This window comes from Nematostella vectensis, chromosome 9 (genome assembly GCF_932526225.1).
Source record: "Nematostella vectensis chromosome 9, jaNemVect1.1, whole genome shotgun sequence".
Taxonomy (NCBI): Eukaryota; Metazoa; Cnidaria; class Anthozoa; order Actiniaria; family Edwardsiidae; genus Nematostella; species Nematostella vectensis.
Genome location: NC_064042.1, coordinates 10,236,824 through 10,251,361, shown reverse-complemented (window position 1 = coordinate 10,251,361; position 14,538 = coordinate 10,236,824). Strand labels below are relative to the sequence as shown.

At 41.7% G+C, this 14,538-nt stretch overlaps 2 protein-coding genes and 1 long non-coding RNA gene across 3 annotated transcripts; 1 reads left to right on the top strand and 2 right to left on the bottom strand.

Moving 5' to 3' along the window:
• Positions 1 to 1,974: 1,974 nt before the first annotated feature.
• LOC125572244 (endochitinase A-like) lies at positions 1,975 to 5,354 on the bottom strand. The gene is made up of 2 exons (XM_048732475.1): positions 5,192 to 5,354; positions 1,975 to 4,746 (listed from the first exon to the last, which is right to left on the bottom strand). The coding sequence occupies exons 1-2, from the start codon at positions 5,309 to 5,311 to the stop codon at positions 1,975 to 1,977; spliced, it is 2,892 nt and encodes a 963-aa protein (XP_048588432.1). The 5' UTR covers positions 5,312 to 5,354.
• A 261-nt stretch (positions 5,355 to 5,615) lies between these two features.
• LOC125572353 lies at positions 5,616 to 7,565 on the bottom strand. The gene is made up of 3 exons (XR_007313784.1): positions 7,283 to 7,565; positions 5,944 to 6,018; positions 5,616 to 5,793 (listed from the first exon to the last, which is right to left on the bottom strand). It is a non-coding gene; the product is annotated as an uncharacterized LOC125572353 (long non-coding RNA).
• Positions 7,566 to 9,852: 2,287 nt separating this feature from the next.
• LOC116614660 lies at positions 9,853 to 13,300 on the top strand. The gene has a single exon (XM_032375889.2). It carries the CDS (start codon positions 10,961 to 10,963, stop codon positions 12,641 to 12,643), a length of 1,683 nt encoding a protein of 560 aa, XP_032231780.2. The 5' UTR covers positions 9,853 to 10,960; the 3' UTR covers positions 12,644 to 13,300.
• The last annotated feature ends 1,238 nt before the right edge of the window (positions 13,301 to 14,538 follow it).

Here is a 14,538-nt window from a genome sequence, read left to right as displayed (position 1 = left end):
CCACAGTATGCCCTAGTGCCAGCGTGTCATATCCCAGAAAAGAACACAGCTTAATTGCCCAAAGTGATGTAAAAAAGAAAAGAAAAACCGTTCTAAGCAAAATATGTATTAGCGAAGGCTTACTTACCCGAAAAGAATCGTTTCGCAGTATTACTTAATACCAGGAGAACCTAATTACCTAAAACTCATTCTCTTTGAATCTCAGCCAGTCATTTCAACATTTGAAGAATTTCTGGACGATCTGAACTTCCCCCTCGGTAAAACCATCAATTGGCTAGTCCCTCCCCCACTGTCTGGTCCAGCCACCCGCCGAGCGTAACCCTAGCTGTACTGCCTGTACGGGGGGGCCTCCGAGTTCAAGGAGAGACAATTCCAGGACAAGTACCTCAAGACAAACTTTGGTGACGGAAACGGGACGGTTAATAGAAAGAGTGGAAGGGGTCTTTACAGTTTAAGAAGACTCGGAAGTGAATAGTAGTGACGAGACAGTTCCCTAAGACCGAGCGTATGGCGATTATTGGGGATAAACGGGTGATGGATTTTATTAAGGGGTTGCGGAGGGGTTGCCTCGAGTCCATGGCGTCCTCTTTTATGATCGATGATTTTTTAGTTGGAATATTTTTCCCGTCCCCTCACATTCTGAAGTCCCTCTGGTATGCCCATTTTCTTTACCGCGAGTCTAGTGCGTGAATTTTTGGAATTTTTTATTTGTCCTCATATACAAGAGTCTGCATCCCTCGAATCTTGCAAGGCGTGTTTAGGAAAATGGAGCACCATGAATTTTTAAATTGGTGTATTTCTTAAGCTTTGTGATCTTCTCAAAGTTATAGTACAATATTTCATAAGATATTTATTAAGGTATAAAGTATTTTTATAATTATATTATAAAATAATTATTTTTTATTATATTAACTTTTTATTATTTATTGAATTTTTTTTATTGAGATTACCAGGCATCATTTTTTGTGGCACAAAATGTTTTAGTGTATAGTTATTATCTCAACATCATTATGCGATGTACGCTTTAGATGAAAAATCTGCTAATTAAAGTCTATATCCAACTTGCGGTTAAAAGTTTGGTTTTGAATGTCTAAAACTTGATTGATATAATTTTATCGTAGAATAGATTGGATTGAGAGTCTGATTTGCAAAGGGTTTATAGCCTACAGAAACATTCTTTACACAATTCAGATCAAGGACTTTCAAAGCATAAAAATTGTAAGATTATTTAGTAAATATCTAAATATATAAATTGCTGAGAAATTGTTCATTAAAATGTCGATTGATTTAACTGATTGTGATTTATACCAAAGGTCCTTACATAGCTATTATAACTTATAACTACAGTGTTACTATCAAATCTAACAACTGCTGATTCACTTGAGAATTAATTACCTTACTTTACCTCAGTCAATGCATGCTTAACTCGCCAGTGGTCTTGCGGATTCAGACTGCTAAAACCACGTATGAAGCTCAAACATTTCCCTAGCCTTCTGAAAGTCCAACAAAAAATCATCGGCATTAAAAGCCTTTTTTATCTCCAAAGAATGTTCTAAAGAATTGTCTTTTCCAGGTTCTCTTGGTTTTCAGCACGAAAACAGACAACTCGGCTTCGCGAGGGGCTAGAGGCGATTGGTCTATACATGAATCCTGAAACGTGAACGCCTCTGCAACATGAGGGTGGCAATTTCCGTGTGCAGCCTCTAGGATTTCCAAACCTCTCTCAGAGTAGCATATAAAAACAAAAGACAAAGGATTAAACGGAAATAGTGTTTATTAGTTTGCAAGTGGATAAAAAATAAGCATAAAATAAAAGGCATATAGAGAACGGGTAATATGAAACTATATGAATAGGTTGATAATGGAGTTCTAGCCTAATTCCTGAGAGTGTTGTAAAAGTTATATGAACAGGTCCAGGTACATAGTTCTATCTTATTTCTGAGGGCGTTTAAGTCCAGAGGGTGACGGGAGTCTCTAGCCAGTGGGACACTTCGATGCATCTGCTCTATCAATAACCGTGGCTTTCTGACGCCCGCCACTTGTTCCCGTCGTCGGGAATGCATCTTCAGTCATTTTGATTGGGCGTTTAGCAGCACTTGGTGTATTAGATGACCCTCTTCTATGAACCCCTTGAGTATTCAAGCTCATGCTAAGGTACATCTCCAGCTTCACCCTGCGTGCTTTTCTTTTTTGTGCTTCAGTTGGTTTCGGTGGTACAGGCGTCTGAAGGCTCCTTTCTGGGGGCGTCACTGAAAGGCTGCTGGTCCTGAGGTTCTCCCTTATCACCCTTAGCGTGTATGCTGAAGGGCCTGAGTCGCTTGAACGCTTCGAAGAGATTGATTTACTAGAACTTGTTCTGTCTATGTTTCTTGGAAGAGCATGTAAAGACAAACCCGACGGAGAAGACACTGCCTTGATTCTGTGTTTATTGCCTGTAGGAGCATCGATAGACGAACCAGGCTTGGTAGCAAAATGCTCAGATGTCTTGGAAGCTGTAACAGAAGAAGACACTGCCTTGATTCTGTGTTTATTGCCTGTGGGAGCATCGATAGACGAACCAGGCTTGGTAGTAAAACGCTCAGATGTTTTTGGAGCCATAGCAGAAGAAGACACTGCCTTGATTCTGTCTTTATTGCTTGTGGGAGCATGGATAGACGAGCCAGACCTAACCTGATCAGTGTTTTGGGTTCGGTAGGTGTTGCTGGGGGAAGCAGAAGCAGAAGAAGGCTTGGAAGCCATCACTGACTGTGGCTCTACTGCCTTGGTTTTTGTCGACGTCACCAGCGCCGATTGAGGTTTTGGTGCATCAAGTCGCAGCTTAGATGATTTTGCTTGTTCACCATTAGAAAACCGAGCTGGAGTTTGCACCATGGTCAGGTCTGGGAGTGATACTGAGTGAGCAGCTTGCCTCGGGGTCGGCAAATCACGTGCAAGGTCACTGATAGATGTAGAGCGTCTTGGAATTGGCGCCGACGATGGACGACTCACGATCCTCAACATGTGACCACCGATATCCCTACTACTATTGACACTTTCGTTATCATTGCCACTTGAGGCATCCTTTTGCTGTAACTTCGTCTTCACGTTCTTAAAGAATGCAACAGTGGTGGTAACATCCTCATCAATCTCAGTGACGCTAGCCTGCGTATTATCAGCCTTGCTGTCGTTGGCTGGCGTTGTGTCATTCGACAGAGCTCGCAAGCTGGCATATAGCTTAGCCTTTTCTCGACGTCTCCTCCTCTTCTGAGTTCGTGTCTCTTTGGCATGCATTGAGAGGCTGTTTATTTTTTCTTGGATGTCATATGCGGTTAGAAGTGAAGGACTTTCAGTTTCACACGCGTCCTTCACCTCAGGTTTGGAAGCAAAGCGCTCAGTGGTCTTGGGAGAAGTAGCAGAAGAAGACATTGCCTTGATTATGTCTTCATTGCTTGTGGGAGCATGGATAGACGAGCCAGACTTAACCTGATCAGTGTTTTGGGTTCTGTAGGTGTTGCTGGGGGAAGCAGAAGCAGAAGAAGGCTTGGAAACCATCACTGACTGTGGCTCTATTGCCTTGGTTTTTGTCGACGTCACCAGCGCCGATTGAGGTTTTGGTGCATCAAGTCGCAGCTTAGATGGTTTTGCTTGTTCATCATCAGAAAACCGAGCTGGTGTTTGCACCATGGTCAGGTCTGGGAGTGATACTGAGTGAGCAGCTTGCCTCGGGGTCGGCAAATCACGTGCAAGGTCACTGATAGATGTAGAGCGTCTTGGCATTGGCGCCGACAATGGACGACTCACGGTCCTCAACATGTGACCACCGATATCCCTACTGCTGCTGATACTTTTGTTATAATTGTCACTGGAAGCATCCTTTTGCTGTAACTCCGTCTCCACGTTCTTAAAGGATGCAACAGTGGCAGTGCGGCTGTTGGCTAAGATGTTCACGTGTGCTGTCGACATAGCAGCCGAAACAGTTTTGGACATCTGTAAAGTTGATTCATGAAGGGCGGAGTTCTCATCATGGTCTTTTCTTCTGATATTGAACATCAGAACAGGCGACAAGGCAGTGCCAAATTCAGCGAAACCGAGTGCAGCGGTCTTCATTGGTAGTAGTCGATTTCCATCAATGGTGCTGCTGTTGGACGACGTCAGGCGGTTAACACGGCTTTTTACTCTAGCCAGTACTGCTAGCAAGCCCATGGTGTACTCGGGCTTAAATTGTCTCTCCTTCCCCATGGGCTGAGTTGGTTCTGGGCCCTTCACTGATGCAAGTGATTTGGCTGCTAGCTGTTTACTGACAGTTAGTGCTTCCTCTTCATTAACTCTTGGTAGCAAAGGCTCTTGTTGCCCTGCGGGTAATAATATTCTGGAGCTCCCGGATGGTGGTGCTGTGAGGATCGTCAAGTCACTGGTAATCGAAGCAGCGCTGGTTGATCTACAGCGGTTTGGTGCTACAGTGCCTGGAAAAAGAGCGTCCAAGACGATTGGAATTGACCGCCAAGCACTCAGAGCGTTAGAAAGGATAACCGCGTGTTTGATTGGCGACGCATCTTCATATGACACTGAAGCCATTTTCGCGATGGACTTGGTGCCCATGACAGGAGGTGATCTGGACTCACACCGCGCACGAGGAGGAACTAATGCTTGAACTTCCTTTTCTTCGAGTTTTACCCTTTTGTCTAAGTCTTGGGTCTGTTTACTGCACAGATCATTTTCGGCGCAACTCGCCAGGGGGTGGAACGTTGCTGAAGGCGCGCCTTGTTCCTGTAAAGCAAAATGTAACTTCAACACAATTCCCTTCCCAAGTTATAACTACTCTCTTAAACTAACCCTAACCATTTTCCTACTCTCCTTTTTCTTGATATATTTTCGCTATCTAAAAACATACTTTGAATAACAGTCTTCGGGACAAACAGTTGGTAATATGTATCTGGCCCTAGATATTGTACAGCGGACGCCCTAATTGTCATATACGTGATATACTTGCAATACTTGCCCTTCTACAGCTTTTGCTTCTGCAGCTATTCTGAGTGAATATCCTTCAAGTATTATTATTAGATACAACAACTTCTAAAAGTCCTACAGTGTTTTTTGGCACTTACGTAGTACTGCTTCGACCCCCCTCCCCCCTCCCTCCGCCCTCCAACGCCTCTTCCTGGAACTCGCAAAGAGACCAGACGTGGTACTGTACATTCATCTCAGTACTCACCTTCATCAGGCAGATCCTCAAGTCGGAAGACATCTTGTTCTCGTCTTCTTTATCGTCATCAGTTTGGTCTCCGCTGTCCCAGTTGACTGCTAAAACAGCTACCGTGACCATGGTCGCCATGACGACAAACGACACGAAAAAAGGATTGCACCATGGCGGTACTACTTCCGGTGCAGGTGGGATTACAGCTAGGGCGGTTACCTTCGGAACCAGCCCGACTACGATTAAAACAAAACAAATAGATCAGCAACATAAACAAAGTTCAATTACAATATAAAATACAGAAATGATCAGCAAGGAGACAAGTGTAAAAGTTTTTGAGTCAATCACTCATGTTATAGTATAAGACGACGTGTCCACCGACCAGATGTCATATCATCTGCTGACATACAGGCGACTAGTGTAGTATTATACACGTAACTTCCCGGTGAGGTGTATAACACCATTTGCACCTGTCGTAAAGATAGTGTTATACACGTCAAAGGGTAAGGTTATATGACTTATTTGATTTCATTACTCACCTGGCGTGTAGGTTGTGTTCTTATACACGTAAAAGGGAAGGGAAGGCTGCCGCTCGTATCCAATCCCTCTGTCCCGAAACTCTGCAAAGAAATAAAATAGACACAGGTTACTTATTCTCGTATTTAAATTTTCAGAGTTTTTAATGGCAAAAAATCAATCATCTCTGCGTGTTGTACTATATGTATATAGATTATCTTGGTGGTTATATGTCAGGTGAAATCTTTACTCACCTGTTATATTACATCTAAATACATCATCTGGGCGTGTAGGCTCCCGAGCGTATCCAATTCTTCTGTCCCGAAACTCTGCAAACAAATGGATAGAGGTTATTACTCTTAGTCTCGTTATACCATTTCCTGAAATTTATGAATCAACACAGGGCTGAAGTCTTATGTTGTACGCCTCTGCGACTAAGGGAGCGGTCATTTATTACTGGGGGGGGGGGGGGGCGGCAAATATGTAGGGAGGCTATGTCTTTTAGGGCGCCAATTTTTTTTTTTTGGGGGGGAGGTCACATTTTTGGGGCTGTCATTAAAGGGTGGTCACATTTTTGGGTCTTTGTCTGTCAACCATTAGAGGGATTCTCAAAATATATTTATATAAATACAAGATTGGTTCCTGAACAATATTGAACTAAGTATATAATAGAGGAAACATTGTGAACTGAAAAAAATTTACATTTGAACAATGACGTTCTTGCTCATTAATATATTAAAACCAGAATTAATTCGGCGCCTGCCTGTTCTAATCAGTTGAACAAAACAAATACATTAAAATGTTGCGAAACCTAGACTCGTCGACGACGTAGTCGTTTTCTAGCGACACAGGTATATGTTGTTCATCTATTTGTCACTCTTAAACTAGCGAAGTGAAGATTCATACTTAAATTAAAAAAGACAAAATTGCCATGCTAGCTGATCTATATTTTAGTAAAAGGTTATTCTCAGTTACATTCAATATATCAAGTCTCTGTGGCTCTGTGGTTGTAAAGACATATAATCATTGAATATAAATAAGTGGAGGCGGGGGGGGGCACGATTTTTGGGCTTGGATTTGAGGGGGACAAAACATTTTTAGCCCAGAGTTTGCAAAAATGCCCCCCAGTAATTAATGACCGCACCCCAAGTCTCTGTGATTGAATAAACAGTAGTAGAACAGTAGTAGTAGACCTGATGTCTCTAGAACAACCTCCCCCCCCCCCCCCAATAAAAAAGGGAAGCAGACAGTGCGCCCCATATGTCCTTTGGAAAATCCCGCATCCACTGTGAACTGTCCCCGCTCCCCCCCCCCCCCCCCCCCATTCCCCGTTAGCTAATGGTTTGCAACAAAATTTGTATTGCCAACATTATCTCGTGCGGTTTTTATATACAGCACAGGTATCTGAACAGAAAACAACAACAATCGATCTATAGACTAATTCAGAAGGGTTCAAACACTTGTAAATAACGATATCTTTTTCATTGCTTTTAGTTGTGGCTAAGCTAACAAGCAATGGAACAAACTATCAAGTAAATCGTTTAGTTTTTAAAAATAATTAATCCAAGAAATATTAAACATTTCAACACTTACCGATGAGAGAGCTTGGTTCTGAAAAATCTGTAATTCCGAGAATTACTGCAAAATAAATAAAATATGTAAAAAAAAATCGCTAAAGGCTATCGCAAAAAAAAAGGAACACATTCGAGAAAGCGCAGTGTCATTTTGAGGTAAAATAACAAAGATTTCAACTTACCATTGCGCGACTCTGCCGCTAACATTTTTGGTATATATAGTATTTGTAGATTTGGGTATACATGGTCTAGTATACCCAATAAAGTCCCCAAAATTACGCTTACAATTATCCAGATCATCGCAGATCTGTAGCTTGCAAGCTAGCATGGGTCTCTTTGATTTCTATTCTAATTTGCATTATCACGTCACCAGCGGCCATGACGTCACGCACGCGCGCAAGGGCTCTGACCACGCGCGCACCATATTAGGAAAGTGAGAAAGCATAAATATGCCGTCTTCAACACGACGCTTCGCCCGAGCCATTAGCCAGGGACCGCGGAGACCATTTTAGAGTGGGAGGGCTGAAAATCCTTGCCAAAACAAACAAGGATATATCTGGAGCCCTAAAAATAAAATATAATATAATATAATATAATATAATATAATATAATATAATATAATATAATATAATATAATATAATATAATATAATATAATATAATATAATATAATATAATATAATATAATATAATATAATATAATATAATTCAATATAATACAATATAATATAATATAATATAATATAATATAATATAATATAATATAATATAATATAATATAATATAATATAATATAATATAATATAATATAATATAATATAATATAATATAATATAATATAATATAATATAATATAATATAATATAATATAATATAATATAATATAATATAATATAATATAATATAATATAATATAATATAATATAATATAATATAATATAATATAATATAATATAATATAATATAATATAATATAATATAATATAATATAATAGAAAATATTTGCTTGCGAATAGACTTTTTATGCTTTCCCACGGGTTATTCAAATTAATGCTATAATATTATAATCGGAACCCTGTGCAGTATAATTCATTGATGGGGACCCTGTGTTATTGTTATATAACAACTGTCCACACGTGACTCCTGTTGGGGATGCATTGCATTGACCCCTATCCATTAGCACTAGGCTAGGGAAACACTCGTGCACGGTGTCATTTGCTGCCAGTCGCCGAAGGATCCGCTAAAGTTTTTCGGTGAGTTGTTATGGTTTCTGATATACCTAAAGTTCTCATCTTAGGACATTCTTTTGTCCGTCGTCTACATTCGGATCTTTCGGCTAATTTTGATTCCCGGGCGGATCTTTCCTTTGGTTTTGCTGGTAGCATCCATGTTATTTTGCACGGCGTGGGAGGACGCACTGTTCCTTGGCTTCGCGCCAGGGATCTCCATGTCGTTTCTCGGTCCTCTCCCGATGTAGTTATTATTGAAATCGGTACCAATGACCTTTCCTGTGTTGGTCCTGAAGTTGTTGGCTCACGCATTGAAGAATTAGTGTTGCTCTTACGCAACGAGTATTCCGTTCGCGTCGTCGGTTTATGCCATGTTATCCCACGGGGGCGTGCATTCCGCGGTCACCGCGTATTTAACAGAAATGCTGAAACTCTTAACCAAATCTCGAGTGTTCTTCTCGAGTCCTTGCCAAACGTGTTCTGCTGGTCACACAGGGGTTTTAAAAACCCTTTCCATACTCCATTCCTGCGTGATGGAGTTCATTTGTCTCAAGATAGCCAGTAGATGCTGTATCGTAGCTATCGCGGTGCTATCATTCATTCAATCAACTTACTCAAGACAACGGAGACCGAAACTCATCTTTAACGATCGGTAGGTTTGTTGATGACTGATAGGCCTTACGGATTGCCTCTTTTTTCACTCATTGAATTTAGCCGAACTACTATTACTTACTCCGTTCTTATTGTGGTGGCACTAATCTGTTCAAAATCTGTTTTTATCGTACTGTTTACTTGAGCTGTTGACCCTCTTTGACCTCCACTGTTTTACCGAACTAATAGCGAAGTATTTAACGGTTTTGGCATTTTGATATTTTCTTTCTTGCATAGTTGCTTCATAACTGCGGGTATGTTATATCCGATGTTTGTACAATTAAATTTCCCTTACGAGGAGTCATACATTATATTTTGTTGTTTAAGTTCGGCTTGAAATTTGCCTTGTGGGGGCTTTAATCCTCCTTCTGCTCTCAATCGCGAGAGGTTTATATCAACTCGCGGACTTCATGGGGCTTCAATCCTCGTGTTTATTAATTCTGTGAGGCTTAAATCCTTACAATTGGCTTCGTGGGGGCTTTATTCCTCCCCTTGTCCCTAAGATTTTATGGGGCTTTAATCCTCTTGTTAATTATTTGCACAAGGCTTTACTCCTTGTACAGTAATTTGTTTTCTGGGGGTTTTTCAATCCTCCTTTTCTATTATATTTTTCTCTCTAGTAGATTGTATGGGGCTTCAATCCTCCTGTTTATCATTTTGTTTCTCATTTTGCTGTGATTTGCTTTCTAGTACACTGATGCTGTGGTGGTTTCAATCCTCCCATTGTTATATGTTTATTATTTGGGGGTTTCATTCCTCTAATTTATTAATTTTGGAGGATGATATTACATCAGCTCCATGTACCTATCTTTTGCAGATAGATTTGTACTATTTTCCTATAGAAGTAGACCATGCCTAGGAAACGCCGACCACCACCACCTCCAATTCAGCCAGCTAAAAGGCCTAGATCTGCTCGGCTGCAAGCAAGGAGAACCGGGTTAATGGTCGACCCTCCACCAGCCGTTAACAACACGGAGGAAATTGTCGCACCACCATCAGCCGTAAATAACAGAGAGCCAACGGTCATACCACCACACGCAACCTTGTCACCAGACACGTTGGAGATGATCATTTCAACGGTCACAACCAGGGTCACAGATGCCCTTATACCTCTCCTCCCACAGCGGGTTCCTGCTGAAGAAGCTAATACACCAGTGGAGGTTCCACCCCAAACGCGCACCGATGCATTGGTGGAGTCAGCCATCACCAACGTTCGGGGCCTGCTCTCAGGTGAGAAGGACCCTCCACCACCCCCTACACATGACCTTCAGACAGTTCAATTTTCGCTCGACACAAGAGTTTCCACAAAGACAAAGGCGAAGATTTGGGATAATGAATTTTTAGAGTTTGGTATTCTATTAAGCAATCCCTGGTCAGAGGACAAATATCAGTTAAGTGTCTCATCAGGTAGTGGGGGCCGGCAGCCCTCTATTTGTCTAGAGCCCACTACTCGGCCTAAACGGAATCTGACTATGGAGATGTGGGCATCAGCCTTCAGAATTTTTGTGGCGGTTTATACCCAGAAATATCCCAATGAGGCCCCAGCCCTCATGAAATATGGGGAAACGATCCATGATTTGGCTAATCGTGGCCACAATTGGCGTTATTATGATGAAACATTCCGTACGCTGCGCCAGGTAAACCCCTCCCTGTTCCCATGGGCCAATATCCATTCCGAATTGTGGCTTCGGTCACATGTTTTGGTAACTAAACCTGCCAGTACCGGAAGAATTCCAAACAAATCACACCAGGCTATCCCAAAAGGTTTCTGTTACCGTTTCCACAGTGGCAAGGCATGTTCGGGTTGCGACTTCAAGCATGCATGTTATCTCTGCAGTGCTGGTAGCCACCCTGCCACTAAATGTTTTCGTCCCCAACGGCAACAACCGGGAGGACAATCGGAACATGCCAGGCCCCAATCTTCCAACCCCGGTAAAAAGTGAACGTTTTTTACATTTACTTTCTGGGTATGAACCAGCCATTTTTGCTTATCTGTCTAAGGGTTTCAATTCAGGTTTTTCCTTGCATTTTGAAGGCACATTAGAACCCCTTGAATCTCAGAACCTGCTTTCGGCTTCTGAACATCCTGAAATTGTTGATGCCAAGGTCTTCAAAGAGCTGGAGGCCCATAGGCTTGCAGGTCCCTTTGCAATCCCACCATTTTCACCCTTTCGGGTATCTCCGTTGGGGGTTGTACCTAAGAAAACACCCGGTGAATTTAGGCTTATACATCATCTTTCTTTCCCTAAAGGGATTTCTATCAATGATGGCATAATGCCAGCTAATACAAGCGTCCGTTATGCCACTATCGAGGACGCTATTCGATTTATTCGGCATAATGGTACCAGCTGTTATCTTGCTAAGACTGACATAAAGAATGCATTTCGCATAATTCCTATCGATCCTAAGGACTACCCCTTGTTGGGTTTTAAATGGAGAGACTCTTACTATTATGATCGATGCATGCCTATGGGTTGTTCCAGCTCCTGTAAAACGTTTGAAACCTTTAGTACGGCTGTGGAATGGATAGCTAGGCACAAATTACATATACATTCAATCCTCCACCTTCTTGATGACTTTTTGATCATAGCCCCTACCGAAGATCTATGTAGGGCGCAACTACAACTTTTTCTGGACCTATGTCACTATCTGGGTATTCCCATAGCACCAGAGAAAACAATGGGACCTGCCACTACTTTGCAGTTTGCGGGTATTGAACTTGATACCCAAATGTTAGTGGCTCGCCTACCACAAGACAAAATTGACAAGTCTATACAGCTGATTACTAGTTTTTTGCGCAGAAAGAAGGTGTCCCTCCAGGAGTTACAGTCGCTAATTGGAATGCTAAATTTCGCATGTTCTGTTGTCATGCCTGGCAGGGCCTTTCTGAGGCGGCTGATAGATCTCACTATTAATGTTAGGGCCCCTCACCACAAGATCAGACTAAATATAAGTGCCAAGGAGGACTTAAAAATTTGGCTGTCTTTTCTTCAGAACTTCAATTGCAAGTCATTTTTCCTTGACGAGCACTGGGTGAGCTCACCTAAACTTCGGCTCTTTACTGATGCTGCAGGCTCTCTGGGTTATGGGGCAGTTTTTGGTGACGAATGGTGCTATGGGCAATGGCCCGATACATGGGTAGGAAAGAACATCGCTATTCTGGAATTCTATCCCATTGTCCTTAGTGTGCATTTATGGGGGCATAGAATGACCAACCAGTGCATTTTATTTTTTACTGATAACGAAGCATTGGTTTACGTGATCAATAAACAGAGCTGCCGGGATAAATCTCTAATGTTTTTTGTCCGCCACTTGGTCGCCCTTTGTCTTAAACATAATATTCTTTTCAGAGCAAAGCATATACCAGGTGTGCATAACATTTTAGCAGATTCTTTATCTCGTCTCCAGCTTCAGGTTTTCAAAGAAAAAGCCCCAGCAACAATGCATTCCAACCCGACGGAAATTCCGTTGTCTCTGTTGCCACAACATTGGGGCCCATAGTTGAAACACTCATGGCTTCAAGCCTTCAGCAATCATCCATCCCTACCTATAGACGGGCTTGGCGTTTATTTAACCAGTTCCTCAGCGCTACCTTCCAGAATTGTGCTGTACAGCTGCCCATATCGCCAAGTATGGTAGCTCTTTTTATTGCATATTTATTCGATCATCACTATGCCCCTTCAACTGTTCACACTTATGTATCTGCGCTGGGCTATTCACATCGTTTATCTAATCTTCCTGATCCAACTAAGGTTTTTTATGTGATCCAGATACTCAAAGGCTATAGCAAAATTGGTTTTAAACTTGATACTCGGCTTCCCATCACCTTGCCAATACTACAACGTTTGTTTACAGCAGCTCCTGTTATTGGTTCCACGAAATTTGAATCATGTCTTTTTCAATCAATGTGCTGTTTTGCCTTTTATGCTTTCTTACGAGTTGGGGAAATGACTCAATCCAGTCAAACTCAGAATACAGGAAGTCTGTTAACAATTTTTCAACTATCCCAACTCAAAGCGGAGACCGGTGTGGTTAAAGCTCTGAAATTGACTTTTCATAATTTTAAACACAGCTACAATCAGCGTCCCTTCTCCCTGATAATTCAGCGCCAGAACAGCCCTTGTCCAGTTAATTTACTGCTGCAGTACTTAATTTTGAGGGGTGCACATGCGGGCCCCCTATTTTTGGACAGTTTTGGTAATGCTGTTACTAGAGATAAATTCACTAACTTGCTGTCACTTGCTATAAGACATTCAGGTCTTAATCCATCATTTTATAAAGGGCACAGCTTTCGGATTGGAGCTGCATCTCATGCGGCAGCGCAAGGGTTATCTGATGCACAGATCAGGATTATGGGACGCTGGAAATCTAATGCCTTTCAGAAGTACATACGGGTCAATAGTCTTGTGAATTAGTACAATTTTTTCCTTTTAGAACTGGTCGATTGCTGGGGAATCCATTGGTTCTCGAAGGCATATGATGTGTACTGTATACACTCCACTACTTGCAAGGGCGATAGATTGAGTGTGTGCAGTACATCTCATATGTAGCAACTTGCATAGTAGTGTATTTCTTGCCCATCCTTGAGTTTAGGTTGAGCTACAATCCAGACAAGGCAACTGCTTACAAGGGTAGCAGTTTGCTTGAATCCATTTAACTTAAATTGTTCTCTTTTCTTGCATAGTACTGGCAATCACTTGCATGGGCGGTGTCTTTGCGGTACAATTGCTTTGTTAGTAGCTTGTTCATAAGGGCGAAAGTCTGCCGCCTTTATCAAATTGGCATTTACTTTTCTCCTGTCACAATACAGGAAACATTTGCATGGGCTGTGTCCTTGTTGTGTTGTGATTGGATAATTGACAAAGCATTTTGTTTTTGCTTTAAGTAGCAACACTATGCGAAGGTATGATTGTAGCTTATATGTGCTATCGTTCTCGAGTGCTGCTTTTTCCCTTGGGTGGGGCTGCATTGTGGATTATCACCCACCATGCATTTGGCGTTGTTTGCCCTCACCTTTACTGGGCAATTTTTAGATTTATCAGAGCAAATTATATATTTTGACAAATTTTATTAATAAAGCGGCTTTGGGCTAACAGCCCATAGCCATTATGATTCAAACACTGTCTTGTTTTGTATCCATGCCCAGTAAACAAAGCGCGGGTTAAAGCAGCTCTCGTTCTATGGAAGCTAAGTGGGGAAGGCATAAAGAAAATATTTGCTTGCGAATAGACTTTTTATGCTTTCCCACGGGTTATTCAAATTAATGCTATAATATTATAATCGGAACCCTGTGCAGTATAATTCATTGATGGGGACCCTGTGTTATTGTTATATAACAACTGTCCACACGTGACTCCTGTTGGGGATGCATTGCATTGACCCCTATCCATTAGCAC